The sequence below is a fragment of the Achroia grisella genome, unplaced genomic scaffold (assembly GCF_030625045.1).
Source record: "Achroia grisella isolate CSIRO2021 unplaced genomic scaffold, CSIRO_AGI_Agris_v1 utg782, whole genome shotgun sequence".
NCBI classification, from domain to species: Eukaryota; Metazoa; Arthropoda; class Insecta; order Lepidoptera; family Pyralidae; genus Achroia; species Achroia grisella.
In genome coordinates, this window is record NW_026713022.1 from 4,198,228 (window position 1) to 4,210,290 (window position 12,063).

Consider the following 12,063-nt stretch of genomic DNA (forward strand, 5'->3'; position numbering starts at 1 on the left):
CGATTTTCCTATAAGAGTGGTCTCACATTATCAAGAATACAGAACCAAATGCATGTGCCGAGTACGCCATTTGATTGGTGCGTTTCCAAAGAGAACGGAAAGTAGCAACCAATATCGTCAGATCTCAATAATATGAGCTCATTCTAAGATTCCCATTTGATTTTTAGTTACTACGTTTCGCCTTAGAAGAAACATGAGTTCCATTAGAGCAACCTGTTGGATGAGTCTATAAGATCTGTCGGTAAGTTAGAATGTGGTTGATACGATAAATCTTGATCTTTTGACTGAGTCTTCGGCGACGAAAACACCGATAAGAAAACAAATTGGTTTATAATGTGAACAATGATTAGGTACGTTTGAGAGACTTTCAGATTGGTGTCAAAATATTGCGAGAATATCTAAAGCTATAATTATTGTGATCTAGACTGTTCATTTGAATTGTGAAAACTAATTAAGTTTAGATAGTAATTAGTGATTTATGTAAATAGATTTTATTCATAGATATATGCAAATGAAGGTGGTGTGATAAAAGACTAAATAAAACTATTTTAATCTATATTTTGTATCTTTTTTTTAATCCAACAAACTTAATAAAGAAATTATATTAATCAGCTTGATCTTCACGCGCCCCTGGAAACCATCGTGGTCCATTTCTGTTGAATTTGCCAAGACGAGCTAATTGACCTAACTTCTATAAAATGATTATACAAGGTCCTTATACTAAAATTATTTGAAAAAAAGCGTACTATATATATTCAATATTGATATTTTAATTTTCTCGACTCTTGTTAATGATTTTTGTGAATATTCAAGGAAGTGAACGCATCTTTTTTTTTTTTTTTATTTTTTTTTTCCAAGAACGCATCTTTTAAATAACTTATATTATCTGTCATTCATTTGACGTAACACTTCAAGATATATGTCAAAACTGACAATTACAGTAATTTGACTTATATGTACTGTTTATTTCTTCGTCTCCTTTGTTGACCTTCCGGTCTGCGATAATTTATTTCTAATATTATATTATTAAATGTTCTTATTAAGATAACAGGCATTAGTCGCATTAATATTATTTCATTCAACAAAGATGCCTAGTGTGATTACTGTGAATACTAAAGTTTATGAAGGACAAAAGCCGGGTACCAGTGGTTTACGAAAGAAAGTTAAAGTTTTTCTTCAAGAAAATTATACGGAAAACTTTGTTCAAAGTATTTTAGATGCCAACAAGAAGGTTATAGTAGGTTCTACGTTAGTTGTCGGCGGCGATGGCAGATATTTGGTGAAGGAAGTTGTGGACAAGATTATTAAAATATCGGCAGCGAATGGTGTAAGTATTCCTTTTAAATACTGTACATTATTAACATGTTTTAATATTTAATTATTCGTCTGCGCGTTAATCTAGATTGATGAATATTAAATTAAAGGATTTTTCCCTTATTATCCTAGTAATTTTTTTTCTAATTGTATAACCATGAGTTTGTAAAGATATTTGTTGTTCAATAACATTTTAACATTTAAAAATAATTTGTAGAAAATATGATAATTTTTATTTATGTACCTGGAATGCCAAAGAAGCTGATGGCCATCTGGTGGTAAGTGGTAACAGTCATATATGTACATGAAGAGAGCTATAACATCATTTCACCAAGTGACCTATAGCACTTCATACAATACCATTTCGGACAACTAAGGTGTTATTCTTCTGTACCCAATAATTTCACTGCTATTTCTCACCGTCCAAAGAAGTCCAACATCCAACCAAAACAGCTCCAAAGAAGCTGCTTTAGTGCTAGTTGATATTGGTGAGACAGAGGTACTAACTCAGATGATATTGGATAAAATCTAATTCTTATTAATATATTCATGGAAATATGTGTGTGGATTGGTGGATGGATTGATGGATGTTTGTTACTCTTTCATGCAAAACCTACTGAATTGATTTTAATAAAACTTCATGATAATATAGCTTATGTTATGTATTAAAAGATGTTTATAGATATTTTTTAATAAAACCCTATGATAGTGAGAGTGACAATAAAAAAACAATTACACAATTATTGTTATACAACACCTTATACATCAAATTAACACATAGGCTATAAATTACATGGGGTTGAAACCGTGGGCACAGCTAGTCCAGTATATAATTATGTGTTACATATATAGTTTTAAATAAAATATTCTTGACAGGTGTCCAAATTACTAGTGGGTCAAAATGGCATACTTTCAACACCTGCAGTGTCTCATATAATTAGAAAATATAAGACCCTTGGTGAGTAAAGTACCTTATATTACATAAATATATTATAACCCTATTAGGTATGTTGCTGGCCTGTTAGCTTAGTATACAATCTAATTTCGAGTTTTTATTCTTTTGATTCCATGACATCCTCTTTTTTTATTAAGGGTTTTTAGCTATAGTCAGGTGTTAAGGCCTGCAGCAAGCAGCCTACGTAGATCTATTGTGCTCACCCTATTTCAGTGTTCGGCTCATAGGCATGTCAGGGACAAGAATTGAAGGATATTCTTAAGAGGTTTTTATCTCCTCATAAAAACCTTTGTGACCAACTGAATTCATAAAAAATACCCGACCTCATTTTATGGAAGCCATTTAAATTAAAAGAAGTAATTCAGTCAATTCATATTTCATGGTTCTCTCATACTTATATATATTAATAAATGTCTTATTTACATGGAATCTTAAACTATGATCACATCAGATGTACTAGGTGTATAACATGAAGTTGTAATTTGGAGGGGGATGAATTGATGGTCATATGATTCCCCCCAAAACCATTGTTGTAAATACCAACAATGATAATAAACAAAAAGCCAACTGATATCATGCTTATCGTTTTGTCCTCCACTGGTGTATATTGTTAGTGCAGAGCCAAAGGCATTTGCATAGAAAAATCATGATGATATGACTGATTCTCATGCTGATTACTATGTCAAACTGGTTGAATTTATAATTACATGTGTATATGTTGTAAAAATATGTAGTAACTATTTATGACTGGAAAAATCTATTTAATGGTAAGATGGTAGAGAGTGAAGTAACATAATATAATTTTGATTATAGAATTCAAGAAAACTTTAAATATATTAATATCAAAAGAGTTTCTCAACAGTATACATATAATGCAAGCAAATAAAAAAATATACAAGCCATTATTCAAACAGTACAGTTTTTTTACATAATTATGCATTGACAAACAGTCTGTAGTCAATATTTAATTTTGTAGGTGGTATAGTGCTAACTGCATCCCACAATCCTGGCGGTATAAACAATGATTTTGGTATCAAATTCAACTGCAGCAATGGTGGACCGGCCCCAGATCAAACAACCAATGAGATCTACGCACTCACCACTACGATCAAGCAATACAAGATTGTACCAGATCTGGTTGTGCCCATTGAGAAGATTGGTGTGCAGACTTTTGATGTGAGTATGATCATTTTTAACCAGCTTTAAAATGTAGGAGGTTGTTTCTTCTTTTTTACCGTATTCATTGACATTTTGAAGTATAGGTTTATTATCGGAATTTCTTTGAGATACTTTATATACCAAATCAAAATATTATTATTCATTTAGATTTACTACAGACGCTTTTGATATGTCAAATCTACCGTCAGTTCGGAATGACTTCAAGAAGAGAAGAACTGACAAGAAACTCAGCTTGTATTATTTTCAAATAAATGTTAGACATACATGTTTATAATAATTCAGATTCATTGTAAATTCAAATTTGGGAGAATAGAGTGACCGTTAGCATATGTTATTGCAAAAGCAAAAAGTCTAATCAATGTTCGTAACCTGAACAGACCAGTCCCCACAAGGAGCACCATGACCCGGCCCACCATCTATCTATCTATATATCACCTTTGAATCAAAACACAGCAAACAAATTCAGCTGCTAGATGTCTGTGAAACCCACGTAGACTTTGTATTCAGTCTACCTATGTTATTAACTACTCTGTAATCTGTGATAACAAATCTGTGATAGTATCACGATTGATTGTCGGATATATACAAATCATTGTTACGTATTCTATGATTATCAGATTTTGTAACAGCAAAAAATTGTCATGTCATAATGACGATACGCAAATTGATGTCGTAATGTACATTTGAATAAAGTTCAATTTTGTAATTAACGTATAATACTATTTTTGTTTCCACTACCGGCTAGGAATAATGATGATAATAAGTGTAATTGAAGATGATTTGTATCGTATCATTAACAGTTAATGTTAATAACATTCAGTACTTTAAATAGATTGTTATGAAAATAACAATATTAATGTTATGATCCAAAGTGCCCACTGTTAATGCGTGCGAATCACAGATGGATCTTGTGACACAATTGCAATGTACCACGCCGGGTGATCTCATGAAACCCATCACGGTTAATTCTTGATAACTTAATTCCTGATACCAATTTACGAAACCTTAATTCCTAATGACTTAATTCCTGATACCATTGGTACCATGTCAGGTTGATGTCCGCGCGGTCCCGCCTGGAAAACATCATGATAAATTCCTGGTAAATTTAGGATGGGAGGATGATATAAGGGCAGTTGCGGGACCAACATGGAGAAGGAAGGCATTGGACAGAGGAGCCTGGAGTCTTTTGGAGGCCTATGTCTTGGGACAAGCTGACGATTGTCAGCACAAAGGATATAAATAAATGAATAAATAATTCCTTATGACTTAATTTCTGATACCATTGGTACCGTGTCAGCTTGATGTCCACGCGGTCTCGCCTGGAAAACATCATGATAAATTCCTGGTAAATGTGTCGCGATGGGCTAACTGACCTGACCTCATGCTTATCTTATCATCCTCGTATTATATGCCGTTTGCGCAGGCCGGTGCGCCATTTCATGTTCATATTTAAAAAAAAGGTTTCATGCATAAACATATCCAATGCCATTGATATTCGACGGCTTCGGTGATCTAGCGGTAAAGGACACCGCTTTTCCTCCGATGGTCGCGGGTTCGATTCCTCGCAAGGCACACACATTGTATTCACGAGTATGATTGTATCGGTCTGGGTATTTTTTAAGTATAATATTTATGTATATATTTACGAAAAAAAATATATCTATGTATTTGTATCATAATAGATAGATAGATAAAAAAAATTTTATTCAGTGCACACACACACACCTGTAATAATAAAGATATACACATTTTAGTTAACAAAATTACACAACAAATATACAGATAAAATAAAATGCAATACAGATAACAAAAAACGGTATGAGTAACGTAGTGTGTGTATGGTTAGGTAAAAAGGCAGCACCTCAGTGTATGGCGCTGTGTGAATTGTCTGGTGTTATTTATTATTATTTATTACAAGGTCTCTGATATGTTTGCAGATCGAAGGCCGGCAGTTTACAGTGGAGGTCATTGACTCAGTGCAGGATTATGTGGCGTATATGAAGGAAATCTTCGACTTTCCCAAGATAAAAGCTCTGATACAGGGCTCAGAGCGACGGAAGCCGTTTAATGTACTGATTGATTCTATGAGTGGGGGTAAGTTTTATTTAGAACTTTATTGAATTTTGTACAATAGGCCGCCTTAATGCTAATAGCATTCTCTACCAGCCAACCTTAAGGAGTGCAGAGATACTCGATGGCGGTTTGGTTTTAATAAATTAAATATAATTATAATAAATAGATACAAGATTATACATATACATAATAATGTACTACATACAAACATATTATGAGCATATATATATTTAATTAAGATGTTAGTATTGTGAAGTAAGGAAATAAGCTGACACATAGACAACATGAGCACCATCGACAATAATTTGTGTGTTGTACAAGTATTTAGTAGTGCCTAGTGTTGACAGAAATATTACAACAGTTGCTTAGATAATAATATTAAAAATAATATTTCTATGAACACTCGGCACCCTTCCACTTGTTTACGTTTCCACATTATATTTTTTGCATCATGGTTCTTTTTTCGGACTACTCTAATGCTGCTGGCTGCAGCGTTTATAGCTTGATAAAGCTCATGGCACTCTAAACCCGGGGAAGGACTTATGGAGCGGCTGAAGGCCAACTCCTACTTGACGGATACGACTAGTCTGGGGGCCCCCATTAGGGGCGAACTTCAGCTCAGGCCGTCGTAATTGTCGTAATTTCGATCCCCTTTTGAATTGGACGGCGGATATCGATCGGAGGGGTTATCGTTGATTAAATCTATTATTATAGTTACTTAGTATAAAGTCTCCCTCTGGTTGTTTTAGTCACTGGTCCGTATGTGAAATCCATTTTTGTGGGTGAACTTGGAGCGTCGGAGAAGAACATTCATCGCACGATCCCATTGGAGGACTTCGGTGGCGCCCACCCTGATCCTAACCTGACCTACGCAGCAGACCTGGTGAACTCTGTGAAGAATGGAGACTATGACTTTGGTGCAGCTTTCGATGGAGATGGTAACGTAATCAGTGTCTTTTATTGGTGTAAAAGTGAATACAAACGTTTTCACCATGCCAGTAATCGAACCTGCGTTCGCAAATCATTACATAGTATAAAACAAAGTCGCTGTCGTTGTCTGTCTGTCTCTATGTATGCTTAAATCTTTAAAACTACGCAACGGATTTTGAAGCGGTTTTTTTAAATAGATAGAGTGATTCCAGAGGTTTATATGTATAATACATGTACACCCGGGCGAAGTCGGGGCGAATAGCTAGTAAACAATCAATAAAACATCTGATGGCCTCGGTGGATAGCTGTTTAGCACACCGCCTTACTTCCGATGGTCGCGGGTTCGATTCCTCGCAGGGTACTGACATTTGTATTCGCGGTCTGGGTGCTTTTTATGTAAATTATGTATTTAAAAAAATTATCTTTTTATTCATGTTGTATGTTTACCCATAACACAAGCTCTACTTTACTTGGGACTAGATGGCGCTATGTGAATTGTTCTGTGGTAATATTATTATAACCTGTACTGGAACAAAGAATTATAGTGTATTAAAAAAAATTGTGTGAGCAATTTTGTGAGTATATAATGTCTATATATTGTCTCATATTTAACAACATATTCAGTGAAGAAATAAGAATACAAAGAACTTGATTATCATAAGTAATAAAATGTCTTAAATACATTGATGAATGATTATAGAATTTGAAAATTTCAGCCTAATGCATACAGCTATAGTATTTTGTTAACTGACCAATATAGCTGTGTATTAACTTTTTTTCTATATAATAAAAGTTATATATATCTAATTCTGCAGTAAACATTTATTTTTTTAAATTTATTTATTAAAACTTTAATGCGCAAATACAAATATAAAGATGCATATGGCGGTCTTAACATCATAAGACATTTTCTTCCAGTCGACCATACGGTAAATAGAGATTAGTGGGCGGTGCATTAAAGTAAATATATAACATGATAGCGCTCAAATATAAATGTTCTTGTCTGTCACAATGTTTATTTTATAATAAAGTTCTGTATACAAAAAATATATATGATATCATATTAGTTTAAGTTTTTTATTTGTTTTTTAGTTTATTTTTGTTATTTGGTGTAGGTATGATGGGATTGTCATCGTCACATTTTTGTCATCCCAAAAAAAATAAAGAGAAATAAAAAGATATAATAAAATTCTTTAGAAAAATATAATATATCAACTATAAAAGTATGTGGCCAGTACGTCAGCAACAATAAATAGGACGATTTTCGTCATGTTTATATTTGAGCTGATTGATAATCTGATGTTAAGTGATGATACGATCTAAGCTATCACACGCAAGCTCAAATAGTGCTTATGTACTCTTGACTTGAAAGACCCAATGTTGTAAGAGGCAGGAAAAATAGACACTGGTAGAGAGTTCTACTCCTTAGCTGCTCGCATAAGGAAAGATAATGCAAAACGGTTGGTTCGAGCAGCAGGGATGTCAGCAGTAAATGGATGGAGCTGCTCTCTATGTCTTGTTGTACGGTGATGGAACGGTGCTGGAGGAATGAGGTGATAAATAAATTGACTCTTGTCCCCAGGTGACCGTAATATGATAATAGGGCGTGGAGCATTCTTCGTGACTCCTTCTGACTCGCTGGCAGTACTGGCTAACAATTTGCAGCACATCCCATACTTCCAACGGACCGGGGTGCAGGGCTTCGCTCGGAGCATGCCCACTGCAGCAGCGGTGGACCGCGTGGCGACCGCCACTGGGAAGGAAATCTTCGAAGTACCAACCGGTGAGTGAATTATTTCAGCGGGCTACCGAAGGTCTGTGGTTCTTTCGAGTAGCCTTGCAGGCAGTTACTGTTTTGTACATGAAAATCTCGTAAAAAAAAAAAAGCACACATCAGTAATATAACATTTTGTTGGTAACGTATCAATATTAAAAGAAGCAGAAGAGAGGAAAGTGTCCACATAAAGTTACGATGTAGGTATTTTTTTTTATTTTGGCACATAACAGTCAATACATATACAAGTAATATAATATGACAATATGTTGATAGAAAAGACCAAACAGTGCCGAAACTTAAACTAAACAAATAAGTAATGATTACAGAACTTGTTAAAAAGATATAAATCTTAGTATACACTATATACAGTTGAGTTTGTATATGCGGATATGTGTGTGAAAATATATATATGTGAATGTATGTATGTATTCTTCTCTATCTATATTCAGAGACCTTACGTCTTACCTGTCTCAACGGTATTAGCAATATAGCGATAACGATACATTCTATAGATATTTTGCTGTGAATATATAATAATAACTAGGTTTGTTACCTGTGTGTTGTTTACACATGCTCACATGTTGAGCGGAGCGTGTTTTTTCTTAAAAACTTACCTTACCGATCGGAATTTTGTTTGAGTGTGTCTATATGAAGAAGTCCGAGAAAATTAAGGTATGTTAAATATATACCTTAATTATCTCCAATCGGCAAAACAAATCTTCCATAGACAGACGACTATCAAAATATCAGGTTTTAAAACTAGAGAGTAGACGGAGAGTAAAGTTTCTTTCTCTTCTATGCTCCTCTTTCAGGTTGGAAATACTTTGGTAACCTAATGGACGCCGGTCGCCTCTCATTGTGTGGTGAAGAGAGCTTCGGCACGGGTTCGGATCATGTGCGAGAAAAGGATGGGCTGTGGGCGGCGCTGGCGTGGCTCCAAGTCATCGCTGCTCTGGGACAATCTGTAGAGGAGATTCTGACCGCGCATTGGGGACAGTTTGGTCGGAATTATTTCACCAGGTCAGTCTTTATATTTCTATAAAATCTATATCCCGCGGTGTTGCCTACATGGAATGGAGATTATGTGACTTGTTGATAAATTCACTTTCTATATATGAAAGTGGATCCAAGTCATTTCTGCTCTCGGTAAATCTGTAGAGCAGATTCTGACCGCGCATTGAGGTCAATTTGGCCGAAATCATTTCAGTAGATGAGTCTTTATATTTTTTTATAAAATACTGGCTATATCCCGTGAATTGAATAATAATAATAACTAGGCAAACAACAGCGCCATCTACTCCCAAGCTAAGCAGAGTTTTCATTATGGGTACTAAACAACTGTTAGAAATACCCAAGTAGATTTTGTATTATGTAAATACAAACACCATACATAGAAAAATGCGATTACAAATAATCATAATTATGAACAGAAATGTTTGTATCGTGCCGGGAATCGAGAATCCAAGAAATGATTTGGTGCGCTAAACCGTAAACCACTAAGGATTATGTTGTGGTATATGAATAAAAATATTTACTTTTTTTTTAACTAGTAGTCGGCTAGTGGTCTATTTTCGAACATAATTAATTTAAATTATAATTTGAATATTATTAAGGTTCTATTGTCAAACGCTTTCCTTCTACAGGCACTGGTAATCATATGCAGTAAACATGTGTATATATGTGTCTGTGTGTAAAATCCATGATAGTATGTATGATGTTCTTCTTAATCTTTATTAGTCTCAAATAATACCGATTCTCATGAAATTTTGTGAGCGTATTAAGTAGGTGTGAGAATCGGCCAACATCTATTTTTCATCCCCCTAAATGTTAGGGGTAGTCCAAACCAATTTTTTTTATTTTTTTTAAGGCAAAACAACGTTTGCCGGGACAGCTATTATAATATAGAATTAATCGAGGCAAAACGGTCTATAACTCAGAGAATGTAGTGAGTCCACCCTTTCTGCTATACTATTATAGCCTTTATAGAATAGAATAGAATAGAATAGAAAATCATTTATTCAAATAAACTTAATTTAAGCACTTTTGAATAGTTATAACAATTTATTTTGTATCTACCACTCGTTCGGAAAGCCGTCTCATCACAAGAAGAACGAGCAAAAACTTGTGTGTTGCTCTTTTAAATAATCCTTGTAAGTTTACATTTACAAGTCGAAACGTGTTTGTTTGTTTAGTCAATTCATATCGACGACGACAACACTATGTTCTATATATACTCTGACAGGTATGATTACGAGGAGTGTGCCAGTGATCCCTGCAACGATATGATGCAAGCCCTCGAGAGGAAGATGACACAGCCAGGCTTCATCGGGTCGTCATACTCGAGCGGCGGGAAGACGTATATAGTCAAATTGGCAGATAACTTCTCTTATGTAGACCCCATCGATCAGAGCATAGCTTTGAAGCAGGTTTGTTACATATAGCGCCTTTTTAACTTGTGTTTTTTTTTTAATTATGAGAATGGAATGGTGCACCCTGCGCTAACGGAATATGTTAGCGTATTTTTGGTGTGTTCGGTAATTGCGAACTGATTTTGATATTTTTTTTTATAATCGATTACATGAGATTATGTTTATTATTTTTAAGAATCACTTTATAAAAAAAAATATATTTTATATCAGTTTATAAAAAAATATATTTTTCTATTTTGTTTTTATTAATTATTTTTACAGGGACTTCGTATTATATTCGCGGACGGATCTCGCATCGTGATGCGTTTGAGTGGCACGGGCAGTTCCGGAGCTACTGTTCGGTATGATTTTTTTATATTCGAAACTAGCTGTTACGATTTCGTTTGCCCTGAATTTAGGATTTTTTTTGTATTCCGCCCTTGGATAGGAATTTTAATTATCAAGGCTTATACTTTTACAAATAACATTCATACGTATAAATATTTTAGTAAGCTATTTGTAGTGTTTCACTGCAAAGAGCTGATCTGTCTAGATTTGTCTAGACAAATCACAATATTATAAATATTTATATTTGAAAGTAATCTACTTTTGATGAATGAAATAAACAAAACAATAACTCAAATAATGAAAAAATATTTATTAGTCTAACCCAAAAAACTCAAACTAAAAAGTTTTAACGTTCAAAGCTTCAAAAATCATGAAATTTCTCATCCTCTATTTTACCTCCCTAACTGCAAAATTTTTACAAACCTTGAATATAATATTTATTTATTAATTAATTCATTTTATTTCATGAACAGCCTTAAAAGCTAAACCCAAGTTTCAAGCTTCTAGCTTTAAAAATAACAATACCCATGTACTTGATGATCATCCTTTAAGAAATGTAACGTTAAAGTAATTTGCTAATGTAATCTCAACAGGCTGTATATAGACTCGTATGAAGCGAAGGACGTCCTCGGAGATGCTCAAGTGATGCTGCGGCCGCTAGTCGATGTCGCGCTACAAATATCTGAGTTGCAGAAATACACAGGACGTGTAGCACCCACCGTCATTACGTAAGAGGACTCGACAATTAAATTCTGCAATGAAGGCGATATATAAATTACGTCACAAAACGGCTGCACATTACTCCCCGCCTTGAAAGTTTTGGTAATTTAAGACTGACTGCTAACTCGAAATATTGTCCACAAGAACTCCCCGCCTTGAAACTTTTTTAAATTTCATATGTAATTTAAGGCTGTGTATCCTCGATTTGACTACAACTCTATGAAATATCGTCCACAAGATAAAGGCACTTAATATCAACGTTTCATTTTTTTTATGGAATGATAATGGCAAGTGTACTCGCCTGCGTTGACAATATACGCTGGCGCGGCACCACTGGAGAACATTTCTTATTTTCATCT

The 12,063-nt window shown here is 34.4% G+C and overlaps 1 protein-coding gene across 1 annotated transcript; it reads left to right on the forward strand.

Annotated features, from left to right (window-relative positions):
• Positions 1 to 967: 967 nt before the first annotated feature.
• Positions 968 to 12,062, forward strand: LOC131851208 (phosphoglucomutase). The gene is made up of 10 exons (XM_059201662.1): positions 968 to 1,327; positions 2,191 to 2,272; positions 3,246 to 3,445; positions 5,386 to 5,542; positions 6,271 to 6,459; positions 8,034 to 8,234; positions 9,041 to 9,248; positions 10,471 to 10,654; positions 10,919 to 10,998; positions 11,578 to 12,062. Exons 1-10 carry the CDS (start codon positions 1,088 to 1,090, stop codon positions 11,714 to 11,716), a joined length of 1,680 nt encoding a protein of 559 aa, XP_059057645.1. The 5' UTR covers positions 968 to 1,087; the 3' UTR covers positions 11,717 to 12,062.
• Position 12,063: the final 1 nt, after the last annotated feature.

Excerpts from the sequence above, each read along its gene's own strand:
- LOC131851208 (XM_059201662.1), top strand. The coding sequence starts at position 1,088 with ATGCCTAGTGTGATTACTGTGAATACTAAAGTTTATGAAGGACAAAAG. Across the intron at positions 2,273-3,245 it reads TAGAAAATATAAGACCCTTG|GTGGTATAGTGCTAACTGCA; the intron begins GTGAGTAAAGTA and ends TTAATTTTGTAG. Across the intron at positions 10,655-10,918 it reads AGAGCATAGCTTTGAAGCAG|GGACTTCGTATTATATTCGC; the intron begins GTTTGTTACATA and ends TTATTTTTACAG.